We start from the raw sequence: 12,042 nt of genomic DNA, 5'->3' as shown, positions 1-12,042 counted from the left end.
TCGAGTTCAAGTGTGACAGCAAGACGAATGTGTTAACGTTTCTATGACTTATTATTTTCATTAGAAACCAAGTTAAAAACGACCAATGACCACACAAAAAGCTTAAAATGAAGAAAATGATGCTTAAACTGGAAAATAGGCTGAAATATTTCTAACCTGTAATGTCAGGTAGCTGGAGGCCTTAACAACGGGTCAGAGAGCAGACAGTCAACTCAGCTCCATCCGTTAAGAACTCCCAACGTGCATCTGGGTTTCGCATGTGCGTGAAGCTGAAGGTGCGGTGACGTCACCCGGCCGGCGCTCGTGCCGGCGCTGCCGATGCGGCTGTTTTGGCTCGTGTGGCTTCGCCTCTCAGACACAGTTTAGCAACAGCTCAGCCAGCTTGCATTATTCATACAGGTGGCTGCAGATAGGGTTACCCCAAGCAAGGGAGTCGCTGCATTAAGGTACCCTCTGCACCCACAAGTGGGGATACACCCACTGATGCACGCACACACACACACACACACACACACACACACACACACACACACACACACACACACACACACCCGTGTGCACATGCGCTGTGCTTCGCATGAGTCCAAGCGCAGGAGCAGATGGAGTAACCAGAGAGAGATGCAAAAGGTTGAAGAAGGTCACGACGGCGCGCTGACGTGGATGTGGGAGGTTACAGCCACAGATGTAAGGCACCCAGACAGCGAGGAGGACACCCCCGAAGGCTGAGGCTCAGCGGCTCTCCTGGTCCTGCCAAGGTTGATGCGGCGGCCAAGATGAGGAGGCACTGCTGGACTCACGGGACGCACTAACAATGGGGGACGCACAAAGGACTACACTGACTCTGTCATTGGGACAGCAGGGTCTTTTATCCATGGTGTGACCCTGGAGGTCGCTCAAAGGAGGATTTAACTAAAGGATTTCACTAAAAGTCTCACTCAAAGGCAGGAGACGCCGCAACTAGTAAGATTACTCCATCATCTGTAGCGTTTTAAATTTAATAAGCAGCGGCTCTTTAAACTTTAACACTCCGAGACTGTTTCCCATCTCTTTTTACACACAGAGAGACAATAGCACTTTTTTCTGAGGATTGAAGACGCACTGAAACGCGAGTGAGCGCTGATGGCCGAGATTCCGACTCCATTACGAGATCGTGTTTTGAACGACTGTGCTTTGTGTTTATCTCAGTGTACATAATATATATAACAACTAACGGTGTGCCACAGACTGTGTCTCAGGGGAAAAGCAAGAAAAACATGAAAAAATGATGTTTTGGACTTCATGAAAGTATGATTTAACATTGAACTGACTTTTTTTAGCACATTTTGGAAATGTTTTTTTTCTTATTGAGTGTGATTTAATTTTTGAGACATCATGCCACCTAAAAAGGGTGACTCAAAAGCAGCTGCCAAGAAAGGCAAGACCGAGGAGCCAAAGAAGGGAGGAAAGGACGACAAGAAGGGAGGCAAAGACGATAAAAAAGGGGGGAAGAAAGCAGAGGAACCAGCATCTAAGGGGAAAGGGAAGGATGATGGGAAGAAGGGAAAGGGAAAGAAACCCGTCAGTGAGTCAGAGGAAGGCTCAGAGGAGGAAGAAGAGGAGGTGAGGTCTGAGGAAGAGGAGAGTGAGGAAGAAGTGGCCCCTAAGAAGCAGGGCAAAGGAAAAGGGAAAGCAGCTCTAAAAGGTGCATCGAAGGCTACGGCTGTGAAGGGATCAAGGCCTCCTGCCTCCGATGAGGAAGAGGAAGAGGAGAGGCCACAGAAAGGGATGGGGGCAATGAATCTGAAAAAGATGAGTGATGTCCACATCAAAGGAGCCTCCAAGGCCATGATGGGCTTTGCTGCAGAAGGACAAAAGAAGAACATGGCTGCAGCAAAAACACCAGACGTCAAGGCCCACCTCAAAGGAGCCTCCAAAGCCCTCACAGGCATCACAGGGAAGGCCTCCCCCTTCAGCTTCCCCGCTAAGCAGCCAGAGAAAGCCAAACCAAAGAGAAACCTCAAGACCACCTCCCGCCTCTTCCTGCGACTCTCCAAGAAGAAGAAGCCCCCTACTGGTGGCGCTAAACCGCTTCTAGGCGCCAGCAAACTCTTTGCTGGCTTTGGCTCTAAATCACCTGGGGACAAAAAGCCAGGTCTGTCTGGCTTCAGCTTGTTCAATAAGAAGAACGATGCTGACAAAGAAAAAAAGACTATTAATTTATCCAGTTTGGGTGGAAAGGGAAACATGGCGGCTGAGGCCAAGGGGCTGGGAGGGAAGTTCAAAGGCATGTTTGGAAAAAAGAAGGAGAAGCCTACCTTCAAGAGAAAAGGATGGACGGTGGGAAGAATAGCTGCAGCGACCAACTGGTTGACAGGGCGGTTCCTGACTACCAAGGGCCAAGGTCGTCTGGGGGGACGGGCCAGAGGACGGGGGCGAAAGAGCCTGTCGTTTGCTAGCAGGGACACAAGGGGGGGGCATACACATTATTACAATGGGGGCTATGAGTATGATGATGACGAATATGGGTACGAGGAGGATTACTATGACAGGCATAGACCTGGAGGCTATCTGAGACGGCACTATGATCCCTACGACCCTTATGGAGACGAAATGGACAACTATGACGACGAAGAGTGGGAAGATGAATATGGTTACTACGATGATGAGGGAAACTTTTATTATGATGATGATGAGTTGTACTATGATGACAATATGGATTACTACGGTCACCCCTATGACTATTACAATGATGAGTATGATGATTACTATGGCGAAGAAGAGGTGGAGTATTTCTACGGTGATGATGGTTTGCTTTACACAATGGAGCCCGAGGCGTACGATTGCTTTGGCAATGCAATGGATGCTTACTATGAACAATACGAGCTCGGAGGTTACATGGACCCATATGTAGGTTATAATGGAGCAATATCAGATTCATTCGGTGGTTATGGTACAGTTTCTGGCCTGTATACTGACCCAATGCTGGGCTACCCCGAGCCTGTTGCTACTTTTAACCCCTATCAGCAGCCTTTCTATGTGGATGCTGGGCTGGCTGCAGCAGAGGCAGCGAGGCTATACAGCCAGGAGCAGACGTTGTACCCTCTAGTTGAACCAGTTCCCACAGAGCAGTTCAGGGTTCCCAGGCCCCAAGTTAAGCTTTTTGGAAAAGACAGACTAGAGGTGGAGACTTTGCCGCCTCCACCTCTGCACTCTGGTTCCTTATCCCCAGTTTTTGTTCCTCCTTCTCCAGCTCTTGCTCTCAATAATCTGGAAATTATGTCAGAAATAGAATATGAGCAACCCCAAACCACATACCTCCCTGCACAACCACATTATCCCGTCATGGGTCAACAAAGCGCCTCTTTTCCTGGTCTAGATCCGATGTCAGGACCAATGGCCATTCAACAGGAACACTTTCCTCTCCCTCAGCCTACTCACCCAATGGTTTCCATTACTCCTACCCATCTCTCCCCATCCATTCTACCATCACAACTTACATCCCAAATGTACCAACCATCCTTACCTCAGGACATACAGATGTACCAGGTAGGACACATGTCACCAATGGCCCCACCCATACAGCCACCAATACCTTCGCTGATGCATGCACCAGTTGTCCCACCTATGGTCCCACCCATGCAGCCACAAATGCCTCCGCTGATGCCTTCACCGCTCCATTCACCAATGGCCTCTCCTAGACCTGTGCGTCGAATGAGCACCCTTCCTTCCCCACAGCTGTCTCTAAGGCCAGGCTCTTTTAGGGCACCTTCATATCATCGCTTCTCACAACATCACGTGGACTTGCAAACAGACATCCAGCCAGATCCCCACTTCTCCACTCGCTCACGTAGAAGAGGACTCGCTTCTCGGCCCTCAATGGCAAGTCAAAGGCCACCTTCCCCAGTGGACAGGTGGAGGCCATCCAGCCCACTAGCTTCTCCCCTGCAGCACAGGAGAGATATGTCAGTAAGAACTCAGCAACCCCTGATGGCGGGAAGGAGGAGAACTGGTTTGCATAGAGCTCCGTCAACTGTCCAAACCCAGTCCCCATTTTCAAGTCCACTAGCTTCTCCCCGGGGATCACTGAGGAAAAGAGCAAGCCCACCACCATCACCCAGGCTGTCTTTCAGACAACAACCGCCTCCAGATGCAGTGCCTCTGCCATCCACTAGACCCCATTTGTTTAAAGGTAGAACACAAACATCTATGATGAGACGTTCCCCCTCTCCGTCCCTACCATCCCCACATAGATGGACCCCCCCTCCACCTGAAAGAGCTCCAATGGAGTCTCCCCCTCAAAGCTTTCGCCCCACATCTCCTTTACGTCCTATATCTCCTTCACCATCACGCATCAGCAGTCGCCCTCTCCCAAATCGAACCTCTACTCGCCGGATGAGAGGAAGCATCGGAGGTCGTAATCATGTGCCCATGAGGGCTGTGAAACCTTCTCCGGCTAACCCTTACTCACAGAGACGCAGCAGGCATGGGCCACCAGTCACTCAACATGTTGCTCCATTCAGGTCTTCTATCCACAGTGGCCCAGGCTCTCCCACAGGACAAATGGGCAGCATAGGTGGAACACCTATGTTAACCAGGACAAGCTCCCGGCCTGCAGGGTTAAGGGAGTCAAAGAGAACTGGTACCCCCCAGAGAGGCTTCCACAGACCTGTGGGTAGAGGGCAGCCCTTAGTCCGTATGCCTAGAAGCCAGCCGTCTCTTCAGTCAAGACAGTCATTTAGAGCACCCCCTCTAGTGCCTCCTGTTTCACCACAGCCTTCTTTGAAACAGAGCGGCCCTCTTTCTCCACAGCCCTCAGTACGAAGGCTGCAGAGCAGACCTCAATCTCCACAACTAATGCATCGCCGATCTCCTCTGCTGTCTCGTTCAGCCTCCCCCATGCACCACCTATCTCACCCACCCTCTCCTTTGCCTAACAGAGCTATGAGTCCCCAATGTCTAGGACCAACAACTATTCAGCCTGCAGGACAATACACAAATCTTCCTCCTGGGATGTTTTCACCATCTCAGAGTATCACTCAATCTGATTATATAATGATGGAGCCAGGCCCGTCCCCAATGCTTACTAATGCCTTACCAAATTCCCAGGTTATAGGTGCTCCCTTTCCTCCCTCTCCTGTCCCTTCTCCCATCTCATATCCAAACAGTTCTTACCCTTCTCCAAACCTTCCTCAATCTGCACCATTATCACCTCATTTAGGACGTACGCTCCAGAATCCTTACCTGCAAAATTCCAGCAGCACCTCACAGTTACAGAGAAGCACCTCCCCAATACCTGGAGGGCAGGGGGAGATTTCACCTAACATGCACATCAATCAGGAAGGGAGTCCACATACCACTCCTGGTCTTTCTAGTGCAATGATGCAAAACCCACGTCTGCGCAGCGCCTCCTTTGCATCTCCTCTCCAGCGCAATGCTAACCTTTATACAAATGTCCTCTCACCTCCTCTGTCTGAAGGCCAGCCTATGCAGCCTGCACACACTGTTCAGTCCATAAGAAGCTCCTCACCACTTTTTTCTAGTGGACTTCGGACTTCACAAATACAAAGTTCCATGTTCAGACTTCCAAGTGGTACTCTGACAAGGTCTCAGGGGCCTGTTGAGCCTCCACCTACCACTGATGGTGGAGGTGGGGCCAGCATTGGTGGGAGATCTTTGATGCTTTCTAGTGCTCTCCAGAACCCAAGCCTAAGGCAGGCCACTTATCGACTACCTGACGGCTCACTGATCACAAGAACTGAACCTGCTATATCTTCTTCAGGTCCATCACCCCTGTCATCCCCCATGCTGTCTTCTGCTTTACTCAATACTAATTTGCGCCAGGCCACTTATCGCTTGCCCGATGGCACTCTCATAACGAGGACAGAGCCCACCCCTGCACCCTCCCCTTCCTCTCCAATGCTTTCCTCTGCTCTACTTAATACTAACGTTCGTAAGGCATCCTATCGGTTACCAGATGGCTCGATACTTACAACTTCAGGAGAGGAGCCACAGAATGTTGGAAGCACATTATCATCACCAGGCTTGTCAAGTACTCTGATGAATGCTAACCTTCTTAAGGTTAAGTTTCAGCTCCCAGAAGGATCCTCGTTGTTTTCACGGAATCAACCACAAACACCTGTCTCCTCAGGTCCTCTCCTCTCTGGTGCATTACTTAACACCAGCCTGCGAGGTGCTTCTTACAAGCTTTCAGATACTTCAGCTTTGAGGCAGCCTGGTTCTGCTGGTACCCCTGAGCCACGATCGCTTGACCTCTCCGGTGCTCTCCGCAACCAGAACCTCAGATCTGCCACATATCGTTTACCAAATGGAACTCTAATGACCCGGCCTCAGCCTGCACCCCAAACATTGGACCTATCCAATGCTTTATCAAAGAACCCTAACCTCCGTGGAGCCAAGTATCGTCTTCCTGATGGTAATATCATGACACGACTTGGTGCCCCTAGAACTCCAGAGCCTCGTACACTTAACCTCTCTGGCGCGCTGCAAAACCCTCACCTCCGTAGCTCTTCTTTCAGGCTTCCATCCTCATATGCAGTAGTGTCACCCCATATTCAAGGATCTGGTCCTGAACAGCACTGGGCACAGGGTCCTGGAGCAGAGGGTTTGGGCCAACAGGATGCGGATGTGTGGAGTGCTGAGAGGGTTCTACCACATGGAACAGTGCAGAACCTCAATAAGTGGTCTATGTATAGGGACGGTGAGCTGCTAGATCCTAGTAGCCAGACTCTGCATGGGGATGGGGGACATGAATCAGGAGACTGGAACCTCAGCAGGGAGGGGGAACCACAGGGTCAATGGTACGATAAGGTAAAAGTAATTATGTTACATGACACCACACGACAAGTGTCCACAATATTTAAGTTGACCAGTGTACAAACTTGTGAACTGTTATTTTGCAATCATATGTTTTTTAAAGGTGTAAATAGAGCAATTTTAGTTTTAGTGAGTGAATTGTTCATGTCTTTATCCTCTGGAGAGAGGTTAAGAAGTGCTCACCTGATGCTGTGCATGTGTCATTTAGATGTACTCAATCAGAAGCCTGCCTAACATGGGTCACCGGGACCACAGAGAGGAAGATGGAGTGGAAGACATGACGCAGCTGGAGTGAGTCAAACATCACACTCATCTAGATTCAACAGAAACACGTTTGTATTGGGTTGGACAGGATTCTCTTCAGTAAACTACAACCATCTCAAGCCTTTGATATATGTATTGACTGAAACTGGAGCTCAGTGGTTGGTCTGAATTGTCCTGTAAATCTTCAAAGACGAAGTGATAAGGTGAAATGTCTGCTTTTCTGCTAATGTCCAGGGAAATGCACGAAGAGGCTGTTCTGCTGAACGTAAGGAAGCGGTTTGAGAGGGAGCTCATCTATGTACGTAACTGAACACGCCTGTCTTCACCTTTTTGAACTTGATTAAGATTAAGATTAATTGGTGAATCTTCTTTTGTAGACCTACATCGGTAGCATTCTCGTGTCTGTGAACCCCTATAAGATGTACAACATCTATGGGACCGACATGGTGCTGCTGTACAAGGGCCACGCTCTGGGAGAGAATCCTCCGTAAGTCATGTTTACTATCAGGTCAGAGACGACTGGCATCCATTTCAATGCCTGACAGCGTCCCTCTTTCTGCTTCAGGCATTTGTTTGCAATCGCAAATGCTGCTTATTCCAAAATGATGGATGCCAAACACAACCAAGTCATAATCATCAGGTGAGAAGCTGGAGCTATATCCTCCACTGTGCTACATGCATCTAATCACTTTCATGCTTCAAAATGGTGCTGTGGGGAGAAGAGAGCAGCAGCTGCTTAGATGAAAGGATGAACACATTTCACTCATTTGCTGAATAATCTATTCAGTTTAATTTAATTTTATTTATATAGCGCCAAATCACAACAAAGTTATCTCATAGCACTTCACAAGATAAGGTTTAAGACCTTACACAACTAAACCCAACAAATCCCACAAACAGCAAACGTTAAATTACAATTTGACAGCAACAGTGGAGAGGAAAAACTCCATCTCTAACGAAGAAACCTCCAGCAGAACCAGGCTGGATGTGGGCGGCTATCGACTGGTGGGGAGAGAATGATATTAGCACCTGCTGTGGGAAACAAAAGTCCAGAGTCTCCAGGAAAAGCAAAGATTATTCTGAACAACAGACATTAGTGGAACTAACTTGAGCTTCTGGACTTGTGATGGTTTAACCTTTGCACAACTTTTAAACAGTCAGTTTCCATCTCCAGCTGGATCAGTGTTTGTAAATTCATGAGTGCCTGTGGTTTGCTGGAAGAGTAAACCTAAGACAGAGCCTGAGCCGAGTCTCCATCCATCTGTTGCTGACAGACTTACGTTCAGCGACTGTAGATATTTCAGCTGCAGCTACTGATCAGTGTATTCACTCAAATGCCCCGTTGTGTGTCTGTGTGTCTATAAGAGTCACATGAACTCGACCAATATGTGCACACGGAGACACACAGCAGCACTTTAGCTGGTTTTGGAAGGAGACACCTGTAAGGAAAGCCCAGCCAGGTCTGGACAAGGAGCAGATTGGCTTTCAGAGGAGTGTGTGTGTGTGTGTGTGTGTGTGTGTGTGTGTGTGTGTGTGTGTGTGTGTGTGTGTGTTAAGGGGTAACTGAGGTCTGGTGTAAAGTGACCAGTAATAGCTCAGTTTTTAGCCGACCAGCGCAAGTCAAACATTTAGAGAGTAGAATGAACTCAAGCGTGAGATAAGAAGCAGCAGCTTTTTTGCTTTTTTAGGCCAAATATGACAAAATATGACAGAGGCTCTTTTACGTATTCATCTAAAGGGTTGGGATCTGTCCACTCAGTGTCTTGCTCTGTTTCAGTGGGGAGAGTGGTTCTGGGAAAACGGAGGCCACCAAACTAGTCCTTCGCTACCTTGCAGCGCTGCAGCACAAATCCAACGTTGCCCAGCAGGTACACACACATTGAAGCCTATACACACATTAAAACCTGGTACACACGAGTTGAAGCCTAGTACACACACATTGAAACCTGGTACACACACTTTGAAGCCTGGTACACACACATTGAAGCCTGGTACACACACATTGAAGCCTGGTACACACATTAAAACCTGGTACACACAAGTTGAAGCCTAGTACACACACATTGAAGCCTGGTACACACATTGAAACCTGGTACACACACTTTGAAGCCTGGTACACACACATTGAAGCCTGGTACACACACACTTTGAAGCCTGGTACACACACATTGAAGCCTGGTACACACACTATGAAGCCTGGTACACACACATTGAAGCCTGGTACACACACATTGAAGCCTGGTACACACGTTAAAGCCTGGTACACACATGTTAGAGCGTGGTTCACACACGTTGAAGCCTGGTTCACATTTGTTGAAGCCTAGTACACACATGTTGAAGCCTGGTACACACACATCCTCTAGATGTGAACACATCACAACCCTGAAGCCTGACTAACCAGGCTCCGCCTCTTTCTCCTGCATCCGTTTGGCTGCAGATCGAGGTAGTGGGCTTCTCTGCATGGCTTGTTTACGCTTTACATGTGACCGTGCTTTGTTGTGGTTTTCATCAGATATGTTGTGTCTTGTCGTTCCTTTTAAGTTCAGAATATCACTTTTTTAAAGAGTATACATAATATACATAATATGCAGTTTACTGTGTACTGTGCTTTACTGTGGGCTTCTGCCTGTGTGTCACATTATTGTACTGTATTATTTAACCAAACCTGAATTGCAGTCTGCAGTTGTGACTTTCCTCATGTTTATCACTTCCCGCCACCTGAACACTCGGTAGATACTCGAGGCAGCTCCTCTGCTGGAATCCTTTGGAAATGCCAAAACTCTGCGTAACAATAATTCCAGTCGCTTTGGGAAATATATAGAAGTCTTTCTGGAAGAGTGAGTATGAACAGAAGAGAGGAGCTCGTTCATGCTGCGGTTTCTCCTCCAGTCATTCACTCTCTCTCCCTCTGTCTTTCTCTAGTGGTGTGATCAGTGGTGCCATAACTTCTCAGTATCTTCTGGAAAAGTCACGCATTGTCTTCCAGGTAACAGACACTGACAAGTGTTTGTGTGTTGTGGTGTTGATGTAAATGCATATAATGTATTTTTCTCCACAGGCCAAAGATGAAAGGAACTATCACATCTTCTACGAGATGCTAGCAGGACTTCCCTCGCAGCAGAGGCAGGCGTTCTACCTCCAGGAGGCGGAGACCTACTACTATCTCAACCAGGTAGAAGACCCCTCCAGGGTTGGCCTGTAGCCACAGAATCACTCGCGTCAGGGGGAGAGTGAGTGAGTGAGTGCTTTCCCTGATGCAGGGCGGCGATTGTGGAATCAAAGGAAAGTATGATGGAGAAGACTTCCGGCGCCTCCTCGCTGCCATGGACATCCTTCACTTCAGCCCTGAGGACCAGTCGGCCATCTTTAGGGTTCTGTCCTCCATACTGCACCTGGGCAACGTCTACTTCCAGAAGTTTGAGGTACTTTTGTGAGGAACACGTCCATTCAGATCGCCCTCTGCCGTTGCTGTTGTTACACGTTTGGTGGCGTCTCCCCCCCGGCTGCGTTGCAGACCGACGGCCAAGAGGTGGCGTCAGTGGTGAGTGCTCAGGAGATCCGAGTGGTGGCGGAGCTGCTGCACATTTCACCCGAGGGACTACAGAAGGCCATCACCTACAAAGTCACAGTCAGTATGACATCCCAGCAGCTTTTATTGGCTGGACATCGTCCAACCCGCCGTCACCCATGTGTTGGTCTTAATTACATGAAAGTCACACCTATAATTCTCCTTTGTCCTATTTAAATTCTCAGTAAAAGGAAAACCTGAAAGAAAGTGCTGAGCATTCACCTAATAACATATAATATGGAAAAATAACAAATAATATGAAAACTCTTTCATAAAGTTTTTCTCCAAAATTATAATTATTTTGTATTTGGTTCAGTAAAGTCAAGAAACAAACACAAACGAAAAAACAACAACAAAAAACAAAGATTAACATTAACAGTTAAGAGACTCACTAAACGTCACTGCACAAAAACTAAAAACTATTTTTATAAACTCTCATAAATCTTTACTAGTGTTTTACAGACATGACTTTGTTCTACTTAACTCTGACAAACACCGCGCTGGGACCTACTTGTTTGTAACTTAAATCTCGAAGATCTACGTCACAGATGAAGCAGTTTGTGCTTATTTAAACCCAGGCTTTTTAATTTGCTGCGTCCAATCCATCTTGAGAGGAGAAGAGATCCATCAAACATGTCCTCGGTGTTTGTCGTTTCCATCAGCTGAAATCCTTTTTCCAGGACCTTCCTTTGCTCGTCTCTAAAGGTCTGTTTCATGCTCCAGCTTCTGAGACCGGGTGAAACGTGAGCCGCACATTAAAAGCACATGTAATCATGGCCCATGCCTTCCACACCCGCAGCCTCTTATACACTACGGAGCCTTCTGTATAATTGAATCACCTGGTCACAAAGCAGGCAGCTTCCCATGTAACCGGAGACCAGTGTGGCACCAAGTCATTTCCTCCGGCAGGACGACGGACGTGTGTGCACGTGTCCTGATCAAGTTTTTTTAGGCACAAAGTGTTTTTTATCTGATCGGACCCCGAATCTCAGACACAGGCTGCGAAGCAGATCCTGCAGCGACCATCAAAAACCAGGCTTTCTGTGTTGAGCCGACATCCTGACGCTCAACTGGTTGTGAAGCCACACGGAAGCTAACGGTGACGTCGACGTGGCCTCCATTTACCTTGTGTCTCCTCTGCAGGAGACGATGAGGGACAAGATCTACACTCCACTGTCTGTGGAAAGCGCAGTCGACGCCAGGTGAGACAGGACGGGCGTGAAGCTGCGGACGTCACATCATCATTTCCTGATCAGCCCTTGTTTTCTCTCCTCATCACTCGCATCTTTGCTCCCAGAGATGCTATTGCCAAGATCCTGTACTCGCTGCTCTTCCACTGGTTGACGGAGAGGATCAACGCTCAGGTGTACCCTCGCCAACACAGCCTCTCCATCTCC

The 12,042-nt window shown here is 48.2% G+C and overlaps 1 protein-coding gene across 1 annotated transcript in view; it reads left to right on the top strand.

Annotated features, from left to right (window-relative positions):
* myo15aa (myosin XVAa) overlaps window positions 1–12,042 on the top strand; it is a 35,798-nt gene that overhangs the window by 2,963 nt on the left and 20,793 nt on the right. The window contains exons 2-13 of the mRNA XM_041071765.2: window positions 7,022–7,104; window positions 7,312–7,375; window positions 7,455–7,564; window positions 7,643–7,717; window positions 8,855–8,945; window positions 9,811–9,914; window positions 10,000–10,063; window positions 10,136–10,249; window positions 10,338–10,499; window positions 10,592–10,705; window positions 11,789–11,847; window positions 11,943–12,042. The exon at window positions 11,943–12,042 is cut by the window's right edge and continues 24 nt beyond it. Of these exons, the coding sequence (XP_040927699.1) occupies window positions 7,022–7,104; window positions 7,312–7,375; window positions 7,455–7,564; window positions 7,643–7,717; window positions 8,855–8,945; window positions 9,811–9,914; window positions 10,000–10,063; window positions 10,136–10,249; window positions 10,338–10,499; window positions 10,592–10,705; window positions 11,789–11,847; window positions 11,943–12,042 (1,140 nt within the window). The remainder of the gene's footprint in view (window positions 1–7,021; window positions 7,105–7,311; window positions 7,376–7,454; window positions 7,565–7,642; window positions 7,718–8,854; window positions 8,946–9,810; window positions 9,915–9,999; window positions 10,064–10,135; window positions 10,250–10,337; window positions 10,500–10,591; window positions 10,706–11,788; window positions 11,848–11,942) is intronic.

Source organism: Betta splendens, chromosome 8 (genome assembly GCF_900634795.4).
Source record: "Betta splendens chromosome 8, fBetSpl5.4, whole genome shotgun sequence".
Taxonomy (NCBI): domain Eukaryota; kingdom Metazoa; phylum Chordata; class Actinopteri; order Anabantiformes; family Osphronemidae; genus Betta; species Betta splendens.
This window is presented reverse-complemented; position numbering and strand designations above follow the sequence as displayed.